Genomic DNA, 12,687 nt, shown 5'->3' on the forward strand with positions numbered 1-12,687 from the left:
CGGGCTGGAATTCCCATGGGACTTGCAGAACCCGACACTAATCTCGCAGCCTCAGACGGGAGCACATGTGCTGAATAGACAGTGTAAGACACATGTGGACACGAACACAGTCTTTTATGCATCACCACCAGTGGACACCGGGATGCTTAGGGGAGCAGACATAATCCCCACGCTGCACGCACGTTCTGCTCTCACCCTGCAATGATCTACTGAACTCACAGCTGAACTACACTCAGACCCACTCCTGGCACAGGTGAATTCAATACTTGTCTAAACCTCCCTCAGTCCGTGCGCTGAGCTTTGGATAAGCCATTAAAGTCAACGCACACCAAGATGCTTTGAAAGGCAGTTTCATCATATTTTATTGAGAATGTGTATAGGAAAACACAGGCTCTTTACCTTTGTGCAGTAAAAGTGGCCTGTGACAGACAGGGAGACTGATGTAAAGTTTGTTTGGAGGGATGAGAGGAGCAGTGGAAAAACCATCATCAGAACTTCACTCTGGGAACGTAAACTGTCTTAAGTGTGTCCGTCGCCAATTTGCTATTAACCTGCAAAAAGAGAAACGTTTGCTCTCTCTCTCGATAAACGGATAAATCTCGTGTTTAAAACTAGGGCTGAAACGATTCCTCGAGTAACTCGAATAATTCAATAACAAAAAATCCAGAGGCAAATTGTTTGCCTCAGTGTAGTCCAGTGTATAACGGAAACCTCACGTGAATGCCACTTCTGCAAGTGGAGCCTCCATTCACTACATTCATACATGGACCCCATATCAGATGAAAATCTACCTTCCCTGGTAGATTTGGCCTTCGATTTTTTCCATTTGGACATGTGTCATTACATCATTAAGCAAATTAATATAGGTTCAAGGTTTTCTTTTTATTCTTATTACTTAGTATTTGCAATACCTTGTATTTCTATAAGTCTTTTCTTATTCCCCATAGTCTCTAAGTCTGAGCAGACAAACCTCATCTGGAAATAACGGAAAACCCAAACTGTACTGTTGGAATTGGATTATTAGTAATACTTCAATATATTTCCTTTAGTACTTTTACACTTATTTATGTGTTCTGTATTCACACACACATTTTTTTTATTATGATAAACCTAAGGATATAGGCTGTTTATTACTTTAATTCTTTTGCCCTGGCACTAGTTTACTGTTAAGATGAAGTATTGAAGCTTTGAAAAAGCATTTTGAATTACATTTTGAGGAATAACTGACAATTGACTGTGCATTAAGCTAACGGTTAACTCGCCGCCCAAAAAACGACTTCCGGCTTCAAAATAAAAGCACCGTCTCATTCATTAGTTCAGCAGGTATTTGCTATATAATAATAATATAATAATAATATAATTAAATACACACATTTTAAGTGACACTGTAACGCTATGGAGACACATGTCGCTCTGACTTGGAAGCTCAGCAGCATGTTTAAGATAAGGACCAGCCTTTTCAGAGCCAGGTTTGCACTTGTTGCAGAGTGAGCAGATAAACAGTGGATTTTAAAGGATAACTCGCCTGATAAGCACTTTTATAATTAGAAAGACGCACAAATAAACCAGCAGCAACAGCTTAAAGTTTAGACATAGCAGTAGAGCTAACGTTTGGCTTTGGCCTGTTGTACAAAAACAACCACATACTTTAGAAAAGTTCCATCACTGATCCATGGGGCAAAGGGGCAAAAAATGAACATCCTAAGGCTTTTATCATCGTAGCAACTTCACCATAACTTCTCCCAGGGCCTAGCTGAGACCAGGGCCTAGCTTAGACCAGGGCCTAGCTTAGACCAGGGCCTAGCTTAGACCAGGGCCTAGCTTAGACCAGGGCCTAGCTTAGACCAGGGCCTAGCTTAGACCAGGGCCTAGCTGAGACCAGGGCCTAGCTGAGACCAGGGCCTAGCTTAGACCAGGGCCTAGCTTAGACCAGGGCCTAGCTTAGACCAGGGCCTAGCTTAGACCAGGGCCTAGCTGAGACCAGGGCCTAGCTGAGACCAGGGCCGGAGCCGCAGCTGCGGGCGTGCGAGGGGAGAAGAGTGAGGGGAGAGAGAGTACCGGCTGCAGAGCGAGGACGAGCCAAATCATCCAAAAAAACCTTTCTTTCAGTTGAGATATATATGGAAGCCCGTTTCCGCCATGTTAAAAAAATAAAAGCCCAACAGGAAGTCAAAATTTTGAGATTTAAACTCGTAATTTCGAGATTTAAACTCGAAATTTCGAGATTTAAACTCGAAATTTCGAGATTTAAACTCGTAATTACGAGTTTTAAACTCATACTACGAGTTTAAATCTCGAAATTACGAGTTTTAAACTCATACTACGAGTTTAAATCTCGAAATTACGAGATTTAAACTCGTAATTTCGAGATTTAAAAGTCGTACTTTCGAGATTTAAACTCGAAATTACGAGTTTCTAAGATCCGTAATCATAGACGTCAGCCGTATTTTACTTTGAAAATCCGGATGTTGTTGCCGTTCTCTTTCCTGTCTGATGCGGTCTGAACTGTGGAGCTTGATCTGGCCAGCCTAGCCGTAATCTTGGAATCGTATCATGCCTGAAAAACAACTGCTATTTTGGGGCAAACTCGTGCCTCTTTGCCTCTGCCATGTCTTATGGACCCCCCTATGGTCTCCCCCAGGATAAAAGGGCGATGCCGGTGGACAATGGCTAGTTTGCCCGGTTAGCATGTGCAATCCAGCTCATTGTTGATTAAAAAAAAGTCGGCAATTAACCACCAATGCGTCAATCCCGACCCAGTGTGTGATAATCTTCAAGGCTGCATTATGTGGTTACGGCTTTATTGACGTTTTTAGTGTATAATACCTAATTCCACAAGATCCATTATTGGAGCTGGATGCTAGAGCTGCTAAGAAGCTAGGTAGCTCCGGGTGCTATGCAATCGGCTACGGCCAGTTGTACATGAAGTGTGAGTAATAAACTGCCAAATCAATCAGCCCGGCTCAGTGTGTGATCGTTGTTAAAGGGATGCTTTATGTAGACGGTGGTTTTATTGACTTTATTCATGCATATTTCCCATTTTCACATGATCATGATTATCCGAAGTTCATCGAAGTTCATAATGCTATTATGGAATGCCCATGCATCATCAAGGCCTAAACACATTCCTATCGTGGATACAGCCATTTTTAATAACTTTTCTTGTCACTGCTTTTAATCCTGGGTGTTGAGGTAAAATAAACACTTCTGTGTCTTTGCAAAAGTCCCAGAGTTGCTGTAGCTCCGGTTCACAACACGATGAAGCTAGTCCTCCATGACTGTTTGTTTACATCTGCACCCGTGGTTCCGCTGTCCCCGCCGTACCCACGTCTATGATCACGGATCTGAAAAACTCGTAATTCCGAGTTTAAATCTCGAAATTCCGAGTTTTAAAAGTCGTAATTTCGAGATTTAAACTCAAAATTTCGAGATTTAAACTCGTAATTTCGAGATTTAAACTCGGAATTTCGAGATTTAAACTCGTAATTTCGAGATTTAAACTCGTAATTTTGAGATTTAAACTCAAAATTTCGAGATTTAAACTCGTAATTTCGAGATTTAAACTCGGAATTTCGAGATTTAAACTCGGAATTTCGAGATTTAAACTCGGAATTTCGAGATTTAAACTCGTAGTATGAGTTTAAATCTCGAAATTACGAGTTTAAATCTCGAAATTACGAGTTTAAATCTCGAAATTACGAGTTTAAATCTCGAAATTACGAGTTTAAATCTCGAAATTACGAGTTTAAATCTCGAAATTTCGACTTCCTGTTGGGCTTTTATTTTTTTAACATGGCGGAAACGGGCTTCCATAGATATAGATTGTGTTTTGTCTGTTAATTGTTAGACATAAAAAAAAAGTTGAACTAACAAACTGCTGAATGAACTAATGAATGAGGCGGTGCTTTTATTTTGCCATGCTAGCAAAACCGGATGTTGTTTTTTGGGCGGCGAGGTTACGTTAGCTTACTGAGTCAATTGCTTGCTCATTTTAAGACATCTTTCATATTCCTTATACCATGGTCTTGGTGAATACTCGATTTTGATTGGCTGGTGGGGGCTAACAAGTATTATTTTCGTATATATCCGCACACGTAGTTAAATCACTGGGATATCACTCTGCTGTGGGCATCGCCATAGCAGAGTGATATCCCAGTGACAGCGTAAAAGTGAAATAACTCCTGCCCAGCAGTGCCACATATCGGTGTTTACTTCCACGGAAAAGTGCTGGGTTAGTCCTGTTGGTTGAGCCTGACGGAGATCCTCACAGCAGCGAGAGAATGGCTCCCTCTGAGACGAGCCTTCAGACAGTGACCGGCTAAAATCCCACATAAAAGAGTCCCTATAGTTTGGCAAATCTAGTGAGTTTAATAAATGAAAACAACATGCACGGCTCCTCGTTGTTTAATCCTTACAAAACACACTATTGATATAATTGTTTACAAACACAAAAGTGTAATCTGTCCGATTACTTGGTTAATCGATGAAAAAAATCGTCAGAATACAAATACAAATACAAAAATATTCGATAGCTGCAGCACTATTTAAAACCCAGAGTTGGTGTGTGCTCGCTGCTGGCTTTTAAAAAACTCAGGGCTTGTTGGGAGGAGGAGAGTCCCACAGGAGAGCTCGGGAGCGGGCAGGAGGGCGTCTAACAACAGATCTAATCATCTGTGAAGACTAAAGTAACAGTAAAACTTCCATGTACACTGTTCCAAATTATTATGCAAATTACATTTTTCTAAGATTTTCTAAATTGTTAACTCAAATGAGAGTCAGCATAATTTTCAAGTCTTTAACTGGTAGAGGATCATTTAAATGTGGTGGAAAAAATGTCCTAGTGATAACAGTATTTTTTTCAAAAATAAATATAGTAAAAAGCTCAAAATCTACTGTTGTAATTAACTGAAAATGGTCATTTGTTGAATTTGTAGCATTAGGAGGTCATACTTACTGAAATCAAAAGCTATTTCAATCAAAAAAATATTAACAGGTCAAGTTATATTTTACCATAGGAGCCCTTGTGTGATAGCAGCTTCAAAATTCTTAAACCCATTAAACTTGTGAGTTTTTGGACAGTTTCTGCTTGGATTTCTTTGCAGGACGTTAGAAAAGCCTCCCAGAGCTGCTGTTTGGAGGAAAACGGCCTCCCACCCTCATAGATGTTTTTTTTGTTGAGGCTCCAAAAGTTCTCAATAGGGCTGAGGTCAGGGGAGGAGGGGGTCCACATCATGAGTTTCTCTGCTTTTATGCCCATAGCAGCCAGTGATGCAGAGGTTTTCTTTACAGCAGGACATGGTGCGTTGTCATGATGAAGAGGATTTTGTTCGGGAAAGCACGGCTCTTCATTTTGTAGCATAGAAGACAATGGTCAGTCAGAAACTCCACATATTTTTCAAAGGTCATTTTCACACCTTCAGGGAGCCTAAAAGGGCCTCAAGGGGCTGACCAGCTCTCTCACCATGATTCTGGCCCAAAACATGACTCCGCCACCTCCTTACTGACGTCACAGCCTTGTTGGGACATTGTGGCCATTCACCAACCATCCACTACTCCATTGATCTGACCATCCAGGGTTACACGGCCTCATCAGTGAACAAGACTGTTTGAAAATGAGTCCTCATGTATTTCTGAGCCACTGCAGCCGTTTCTGTTCATCAGCTTCAATGAACAGTTTAGGGGAGGCCGGATAGAAGGTTTATGCACAACTGCAGCCTCTGGAGGGTCCTACACCTTGATGTTCGGGGGACTCCAGAGGCACCAGCAGCTTCAAACACCTGTATGCTGCTTTGTAGCAGCTGTTCTCCTAATCTGATGTGTTTGTCTGGCAGAAACCGTCCATATTGTGCCATTATCTGCACAAACCCGAGTGTGCTCTGAATCATCCACACATCTCTTATCAGTACGATGATTACGCTTAATCTTTCATGAAATATCGAAGGTTTTCATACCTAGACCAAGGCATTCAACTATTTCACGCTTTTCATCAGCAGAAAGACCCTTTTTCTTTCCCATATTGCTTGAAAATGATGATCTGCATAATAAAGTGGAACACCCTTTTTCAGTATTTTTTCCCTTAACTGGACTTAACCTGAAAACTAATCATCCCAGGTCTCTGAGATTAATGTCAATGATTCAAGGAGCCCCGAGACACGATACCATCCATGAGTTTCATAATTATTGTTTTTTTTTTTACCTTTTTGACACAAAATTCCAATTTGCATAATAATTTGGAACGTGTAATAAGTGTAATAACAAGGACAGTTCAGCAAAAAATGCAGTTGAACATGCTTTGACTTAAGGAGTGAAAAAAAAGTATCATTGTTTTGGGATAAATTTGGATTGAACATCTGTTGTGGGAGCCTCACCTGTTGAGCCAGTGTCCCAGGTCGGGCAGATGTGCCCACTGCACTCCTGTCTGGTTGAGGGAGCGCAGCAGCCGACAGCAGAGCAGTGTGAAGGGGGGCGTGGCCAGAGCGAGCCATTTCTCCGCCTCGACATCCGTCCTGGGCTTCTCGGAGGCATCAGGCACGTCAAAAGGGTCTGCGCGGTCAGAGGGGTCTTCAGGGAACGGCTGCGAGGTTCAGAAACAGGCAAACATTACAAAACTGTCCTTTAATGTTACACTCTCGATATTCCCACCTCTTTGTCCAGCTGCAGGGGGCGCTCTCTGAAGTAACGGCGGCACACGTCTTGGAACAGCACGAGGCACAGCGTGGTCAGCAGGAAGTACCACACCTGGTGTTCCTCTTCCACGAAGGAGGAGGAGCCCAGAAGGAGGGCGTGGCCTAAGGTCCCGAGGAGGAGGAGCCAGTCCAGCTCCGAAAAAGAGGAGGCGAGGCCAGAGGCCTGAGGGGGGAGAGAAATAAAAGCATATCATTATTTAAGTTCAGTTCAGAAGAACTTTAAGAAGCCTCTAAAGAAACATTCATTGCATAAAGTAATGCATTTAGATGCAAACTAAAATAATTGCACACTTGGTCTCTTTTTAAAAAAGGCTTTAATTCATTTTTATAAGCCCCCAGGTCTAAGTCCTGTTTCAGCTCCGGAGACGAGGACTAGCGCAAACATTTATACATGAAGTGAATTTCAGATGTTTTGTTTAGTGTTTTTAATGCCCTGCTGTAAAACAGTCTTAAAGACCTGATTGTGATCAGGAGGTTCTACAGTAACTGAGATAAGAGAAAATCATTGCTGCATAAATACATACACGTAAAATGGTAAACAGTCCCATATGACACTGAAGCTGTAAATTGAGTGTTCCATCCCCACTAAAATAATGAAGATGCAATGACCCAGGTAGAAGAACATAATATTAAATCTGAGCGCCTAGGATTCATCTCTGCGAAGGGAGAATCTGCAGTCCCGAGCAAAAGAAGTCATGAGTATATATAACCTTATGCAAACACAATAAAAAGAGGCGTACAATACATCACTAATGCAAATACAAGGATGACATTGTTGTCTGGCAATACGTTATTGAGAAGTCCGGTTGTTCACAAAGGGGCCTCAACACAACGCATGTCATTTAAGACCTCAGGCGATACGATGACAACCAAAAAACAATAGGCCCTGAGGTGTCTGTTAATTCAACATGGAGGACTCTGACACTGCCATTTCCAGCAGCGACCACCAACCACACTGTGACTGGCTCACACACTTCAGCGGTGTCTCAGACCCCACCTCCACGTGCTCCTGAACAAGCAGGGCTGGCCAAGGAAGTACAACAGGCTGAGTGCTACAATATACAGTCTGTTGTCGTATTGAGTAATTCTTTTTTCCTATTTTCACAGCATCCAACTAAAGTGCTGAGCTCAATGATCCCAGGTTTGTTCAGTCTTTGTTTAGTTAACATTCATACTGAGAAGCAAAAGTAGTAGTAGCTGCAGTTGTAGTAGCAGACAGTATTTGGTTCTTCTAACTCTGCATTAATTCCATAAACTTGTTACTGGAAATGAATAAAAAGGCGACTCAGAGCGATGACCCAAAGCTCGGAGTTTCCTCTAATGGAAGCACGATCCAATTTGAGCAGCACTTTAGCAAATTAAAAACAGCTGACAGCGAGCCAAAAAACTCCACGCAGCCGCAGGGAGAAAACCCAGAGTGAAAGGACGAAAACCAGGCCCAAACTCCGGCAGAGGTGTGTGGGTTTGGGTGGTGTTACGTAATGCTTCAGCTCTGCGTTAAGTGGAGGATCATTTCAGGCGGAAGTTGACACTTCTCTTCAGTCGAGAGGTTTTCTGCTGAAGTGGACCGACTTTAGACGCATGGAGGAGCCGTCTGCAGCTTTGGCGGCCATGTTGAGACACATGAGAGCAACGTCTACGTCACTGAGAAGGTTAGCGCCTCCTGGGGGTGAAGAAAAAGAATGGGCAGAGATCGTAGTTCTAGTTTACGCCTGAAAAATGTTTTATGAGTTTTATTAGTTTTTATGTCAAAAGACAAAGAAAGTGATGTGTTGCTTCAGATAATTCACAGAGGACGTTAACACTTTTAAATTGTTAAATTGTGACCATTGCATCAGTCACATTTAGTTAGTAAGTAAGTGCTTTATTGTCATTATACAAGCGTACAATGAAATAGTGTTCAGGTGTCAGTCCTGAGTCGCGCTGCCACTGCGTCAACCTGACCCACATGACCTCGGAGGTCGGGGGAAACTGTTGCATCCGGAAAAAACCTGGCTGGCTGCCCTCTGTCTCCTCTGAAACGGTGCAGCGCCTCCTGTGTTTGTCCCCGTTTCAGAGCGTGGTGTCCTGCACTGATCAGCTCCACTTCCTCCTTCCTCCTCCTTCCTCCTCCTCCTGCAGCTCCCTCCGCTCCACAACAGTCTTTCACCATCTCCTCGTTTGTCCCTTCCTTGTTTCCTGTGGCTCCTCCGCTGTGCTGCAGGTGTGGGGGCTCTTGGTGCCTCTTCAATGTCTCAGAAGAAAAAATGTATAGGTCTCAAGTTTGTTTAGCTGCTTTCTTCAGGATCATTTTTGACTCTCAAAATAAACAAATCCACCAAACCTCCACAAAAACATGGCAAAGACGTACAAAACCACAAATGCGGTTCACAGAAAAAGGTAAAAAACTCAGCTGCACTAGGAGAGAGAGAGATCGCTTCCTGTTTTCACATCGCCATGACAACAGAGCTGGGGATATCACAATGAAAAATATAGCATTTTTACTTTTATTCACATTTATCGAAATACAGGATGAAAATAACGGGAACTTCTCAAATCCTTTACAGTTCTGTCTAAAAAGAAAAGAAACAAGACATCATGTGTATATTTTTAAAATCTTCGTGTAAAGGGACTATACAGAGTTTAAAAATGGTAAAATGATCAAATTTCTTCCCCCTAAATGTTCCAACAATGTTTGAAGGTGTAGAATGAGCCCAGACCTGTTGATCACAAGTGCCTCCGAAATCCTGCACTGTCATTCAGAAAGGTGTCACTTCGGGTCCTAAGTGCCGTCATGCACAAGCTTTATATAGAAGCTTGTGCACGTCGGCATACACTTGCATATAGCCCCTTTAAGGGTTGTTTTAGTTGTAAACCGATTGAACATTCAGCCTATTTTATCTTTATGCTTTTCCCACATGTAAAAAATAAAATAAAATAATGATTTTAAAATAATAAATTATTATAGAATGTCAATAGCCACATCTAAAAGAATCAAATTGGTGTGAATGTTTGAAACAGTGATTCCTCTGATCTGTGTCTTATGAAATCACCACAGTTACAAAACAAATGAATGAACCTACATGTCTATGCGCTCGCAGTTTTGCTTTCAGTTTTCTTTTGACACAACACACACCCCGCTGTGCATGGTTCTTTTGGGGCTTGTTGTGCAATTATCATGCTAAATTGATGCTGGATTATTGAACCTGCCGCTGACTTCATGTGCTTTGGCTGAATTTTCCTGGTGAGCAGCACCGTTTGGCACAAATACGCTACGGCTCATGAGACGTGACATTCTTACAATTAACCTACCCCGAGCTTTTATGACCACAGTAATTGTAAAACCGGTTCATCTTGACATCTCTAGTCACATTAATGTGGAACCAAGGCTTTTGTTGGTTTACAGCAGCAGCTTTTATGCTGTTATTAAATCAAATGTCTGAAGCCGACGATGAAGTTTCTCGATCATGAGAGCGAAGTATCCACGGTTCATTCAGCAGCTAATCTACTGCTGCGTTTGCTAATGCTAATGTGAGTTTAAAGACTCGCTGAGCACTTCACTCTATGGGCCCTACCGCCTGGCGCAACAACAGCATTGCTCAAGACGAAGTTGGTATCGTGGTCCCAAACAGTGAGCCAGTGGTTTGGTGACCACAATGAGTGCTCTCCTCTGTTCTACATGCACATCGTATCAAGCACTCACAGGACAAACTGCAAACTATTTCTCCCACTGCAAGTAAAAGACTGTCCAGCTCCCGCTCTAGAGCCAGGATTTAAGAGTGCAGGGGAAACTCCACACCATCAGTCTGGTACGGTCTGCTGTAACATCGTTATGTTGAGCTGCAGAGTTCCCTGTCTGTGCAAAAGTCTATCTACAGTCCGTGTTTAGAAACACCATCAGGTCCAGGAACTCATGGAACTAATGTCTCATTAGTTCCACGTTTTACTCATTATCATTTTCTTTGAACGTGTTTTGATCGATAGTGGTCGGGTTTCCACTTCTCTCCCGTTGGCATTGTCTCTGAGCTCTTGAACACCAACTGAAAATGGCAGCACTGGAAGATAATGGATTCCTGATGCTTTACGCTTAATATTTTGACCAATACTTTGCATCTTTTCATGTCATCTGACTTTTTGTGACTCTGTTGGATGTTATAATTGTGCACACAGTCCGGCTAAAGCTCATTTGCTCCGTAAATCACTGACAGAGCTGTGGTTTTAAGAAGCTTCATCCGTTATGATACAATTCAGTTAAAACGCTCGGATGGATTCCAGTCCGGCAGGGCACTCTGCTCTGCTGCAGATCTTTTGACATCACAGAGAAAAAAGTTTTGTTCCTAAATCTGCACAGTAACTGTTACTAATGACGTAATGTAACTGGTTAAGAGCCGGATAAGTGGGAGGTTTCTGCACTTTTAATAAATGTAATAAATAACTGCTTCCCTCAGTTTACGCTTCTTCATAACAATCTTAAAGTGTATATGACACATTAGACATCATTTTTGCTAAAACATAGTTCACACAGACTTTGCTAAACATTGTCTCAGCTTTCTTTAGTTTGACCATTCTTGTGATGTTTATTCTTCCTTTTTGGACAGGAAGTGACATAGATAGAGGCAAACCATTTCAACATTAAACTAAACACCAGTGCCCAGCCTTACTCCGCCCACAAGAACATTTTGAAAACTATCTGAAAGGGGTGTTGCTCGGCGGACCAGGCAACGAGCGTTGGCCGTGGTCTGAGCTGTGATTGACATTGGCACTGGCACCGTAATGGCAGTGTGACAGCAGGCCAATGGTAAATATGGAGAGTGACAGTGTCAGTAGCTTCGCAATCAGGTGCTCTTTCGAGGTGGAGGATTTCTCTTCATCCATCTCAGTACGTCTTATTTACATTCAAACCTGTCATATGAACTTTAAAGCTTTTTCAAAGGATTTCTGAAGTTTGGCGAGACATTTGCTGTTCTAATCAGCAGTCATTGACCTAACCCTCCAAACTTCTCACAAAGCCGCGACACTCGGCCGTCCTTCAGGCAGATCGATTTCACCACTGTGCTGCCAAGTGGATTAATCTTCGAGGCATTTGTTTCAGACGAAGCTTAGGCCCAGGTTAAACCGTTATTGCCTGGTGTCAAACATCAGCTGGACTTTTGGACAGAGCTCTACAGAAGTGGAGTATATTCACTTATAAGTATGCGTGAACAACAAGCAGACGATCCATAAACAAGCCCTCTGCGTGATGCAACACTTAAGCTGACAGGCCATTAAAGAAAAAGGAGAAAATGTGCATCCCTAGTTAGTAATATACAGTAAATCCTACTCCAGCTCAGAGAGACCCCCTCAGCCTCAGCTCCGTCAGGACTGACCTGAGCTCATCCATATTTAATGCTTTGTGTACATTAGCTTTTATATGCTGCTAACTATAGCTGCACTCTCCCATCTCTGCTTGGACAATGCTCCTCTGTGCCAGAGCAACAGGAGCTTTACTTTTATCACAGAGAAATAATGCTGCTGAATGTGGCACAGGAGAAGAGGGGAACAGCGGTTACACTGTTTAAAGCTGCCTTAAGCCATGTCTTTTTGTAGCTGTCAGTAGTGAACTCTGCTCTGCTCCTCCACCACCCCGCTTCACCTTCGCCCTCTGCCTCCTCTGTACAGGTGCTGGGAGTTTGGCTGATTGCACCTGGCACCAATAAAGATGGTCCTCCTCCTCCCTCCTCCGGCCCGGCTGTGCTCCACATGGGCTCCATATGGGCTCATCACCTCATCTTGCAAATTCTTTAGTTAACCTTCTCCTACGTTAGTTACGGCCTTTGTTAAGATATTTTACCCTTTCTGTTAATAAACCTTCCTTTGGAGCACTTTTACCTGGTCTCGTCTTCACCATGTTGTGGCTTTGAGCCGCTCATAACAAACGTAAAGAGAGAGGGAAGTGCACACTAAAGAAGGGGCAGAGAGAGGATAGTGCGCAGTAAAGCAGGGGCAGAGAGAGGGAAGTGCACACTAATGAAGGGGCAGAGAG

The 12,687-nt window shown here is 42.7% G+C and overlaps 2 protein-coding genes across 2 annotated transcripts in view; one reads left to right on the top strand and one right to left on the bottom strand.

The window, feature by feature from the left end:
- Positions 1–12,687, top strand: part of LOC306962771 (uncharacterized protein) — a 1,040,752-nt gene that overhangs the window by 56,818 nt on the left and 971,247 nt on the right. The window lies entirely within an intron of this gene.
- Positions 1–12,687, bottom strand: part of pigg (phosphatidylinositol glycan anchor biosynthesis class G (EMM blood group)) — a 135,006-nt gene that overhangs the window by 43,522 nt on the left and 78,797 nt on the right. Inside the window, exons 9-10 of the mRNA XM_079555983.1 lie at positions 6,643–6,849; positions 6,369–6,574 (exon numbers count right to left, since the gene is read on the bottom strand). Of these exons, the coding sequence (XP_079412109.1) occupies positions 6,369–6,574; positions 6,643–6,849 (413 nt within the window). The remainder of the gene's footprint in view (positions 1–6,368; positions 6,575–6,642; positions 6,850–12,687) is intronic.

The sequence above is a fragment of the Gobius niger genome, assembly GCF_951799975.1.
Source record: "Gobius niger genome assembly, chromosome: 5".
Taxonomy (NCBI): Eukaryota; Metazoa; Chordata; class Actinopteri; order Gobiiformes; family Gobiidae; genus Gobius; species Gobius niger.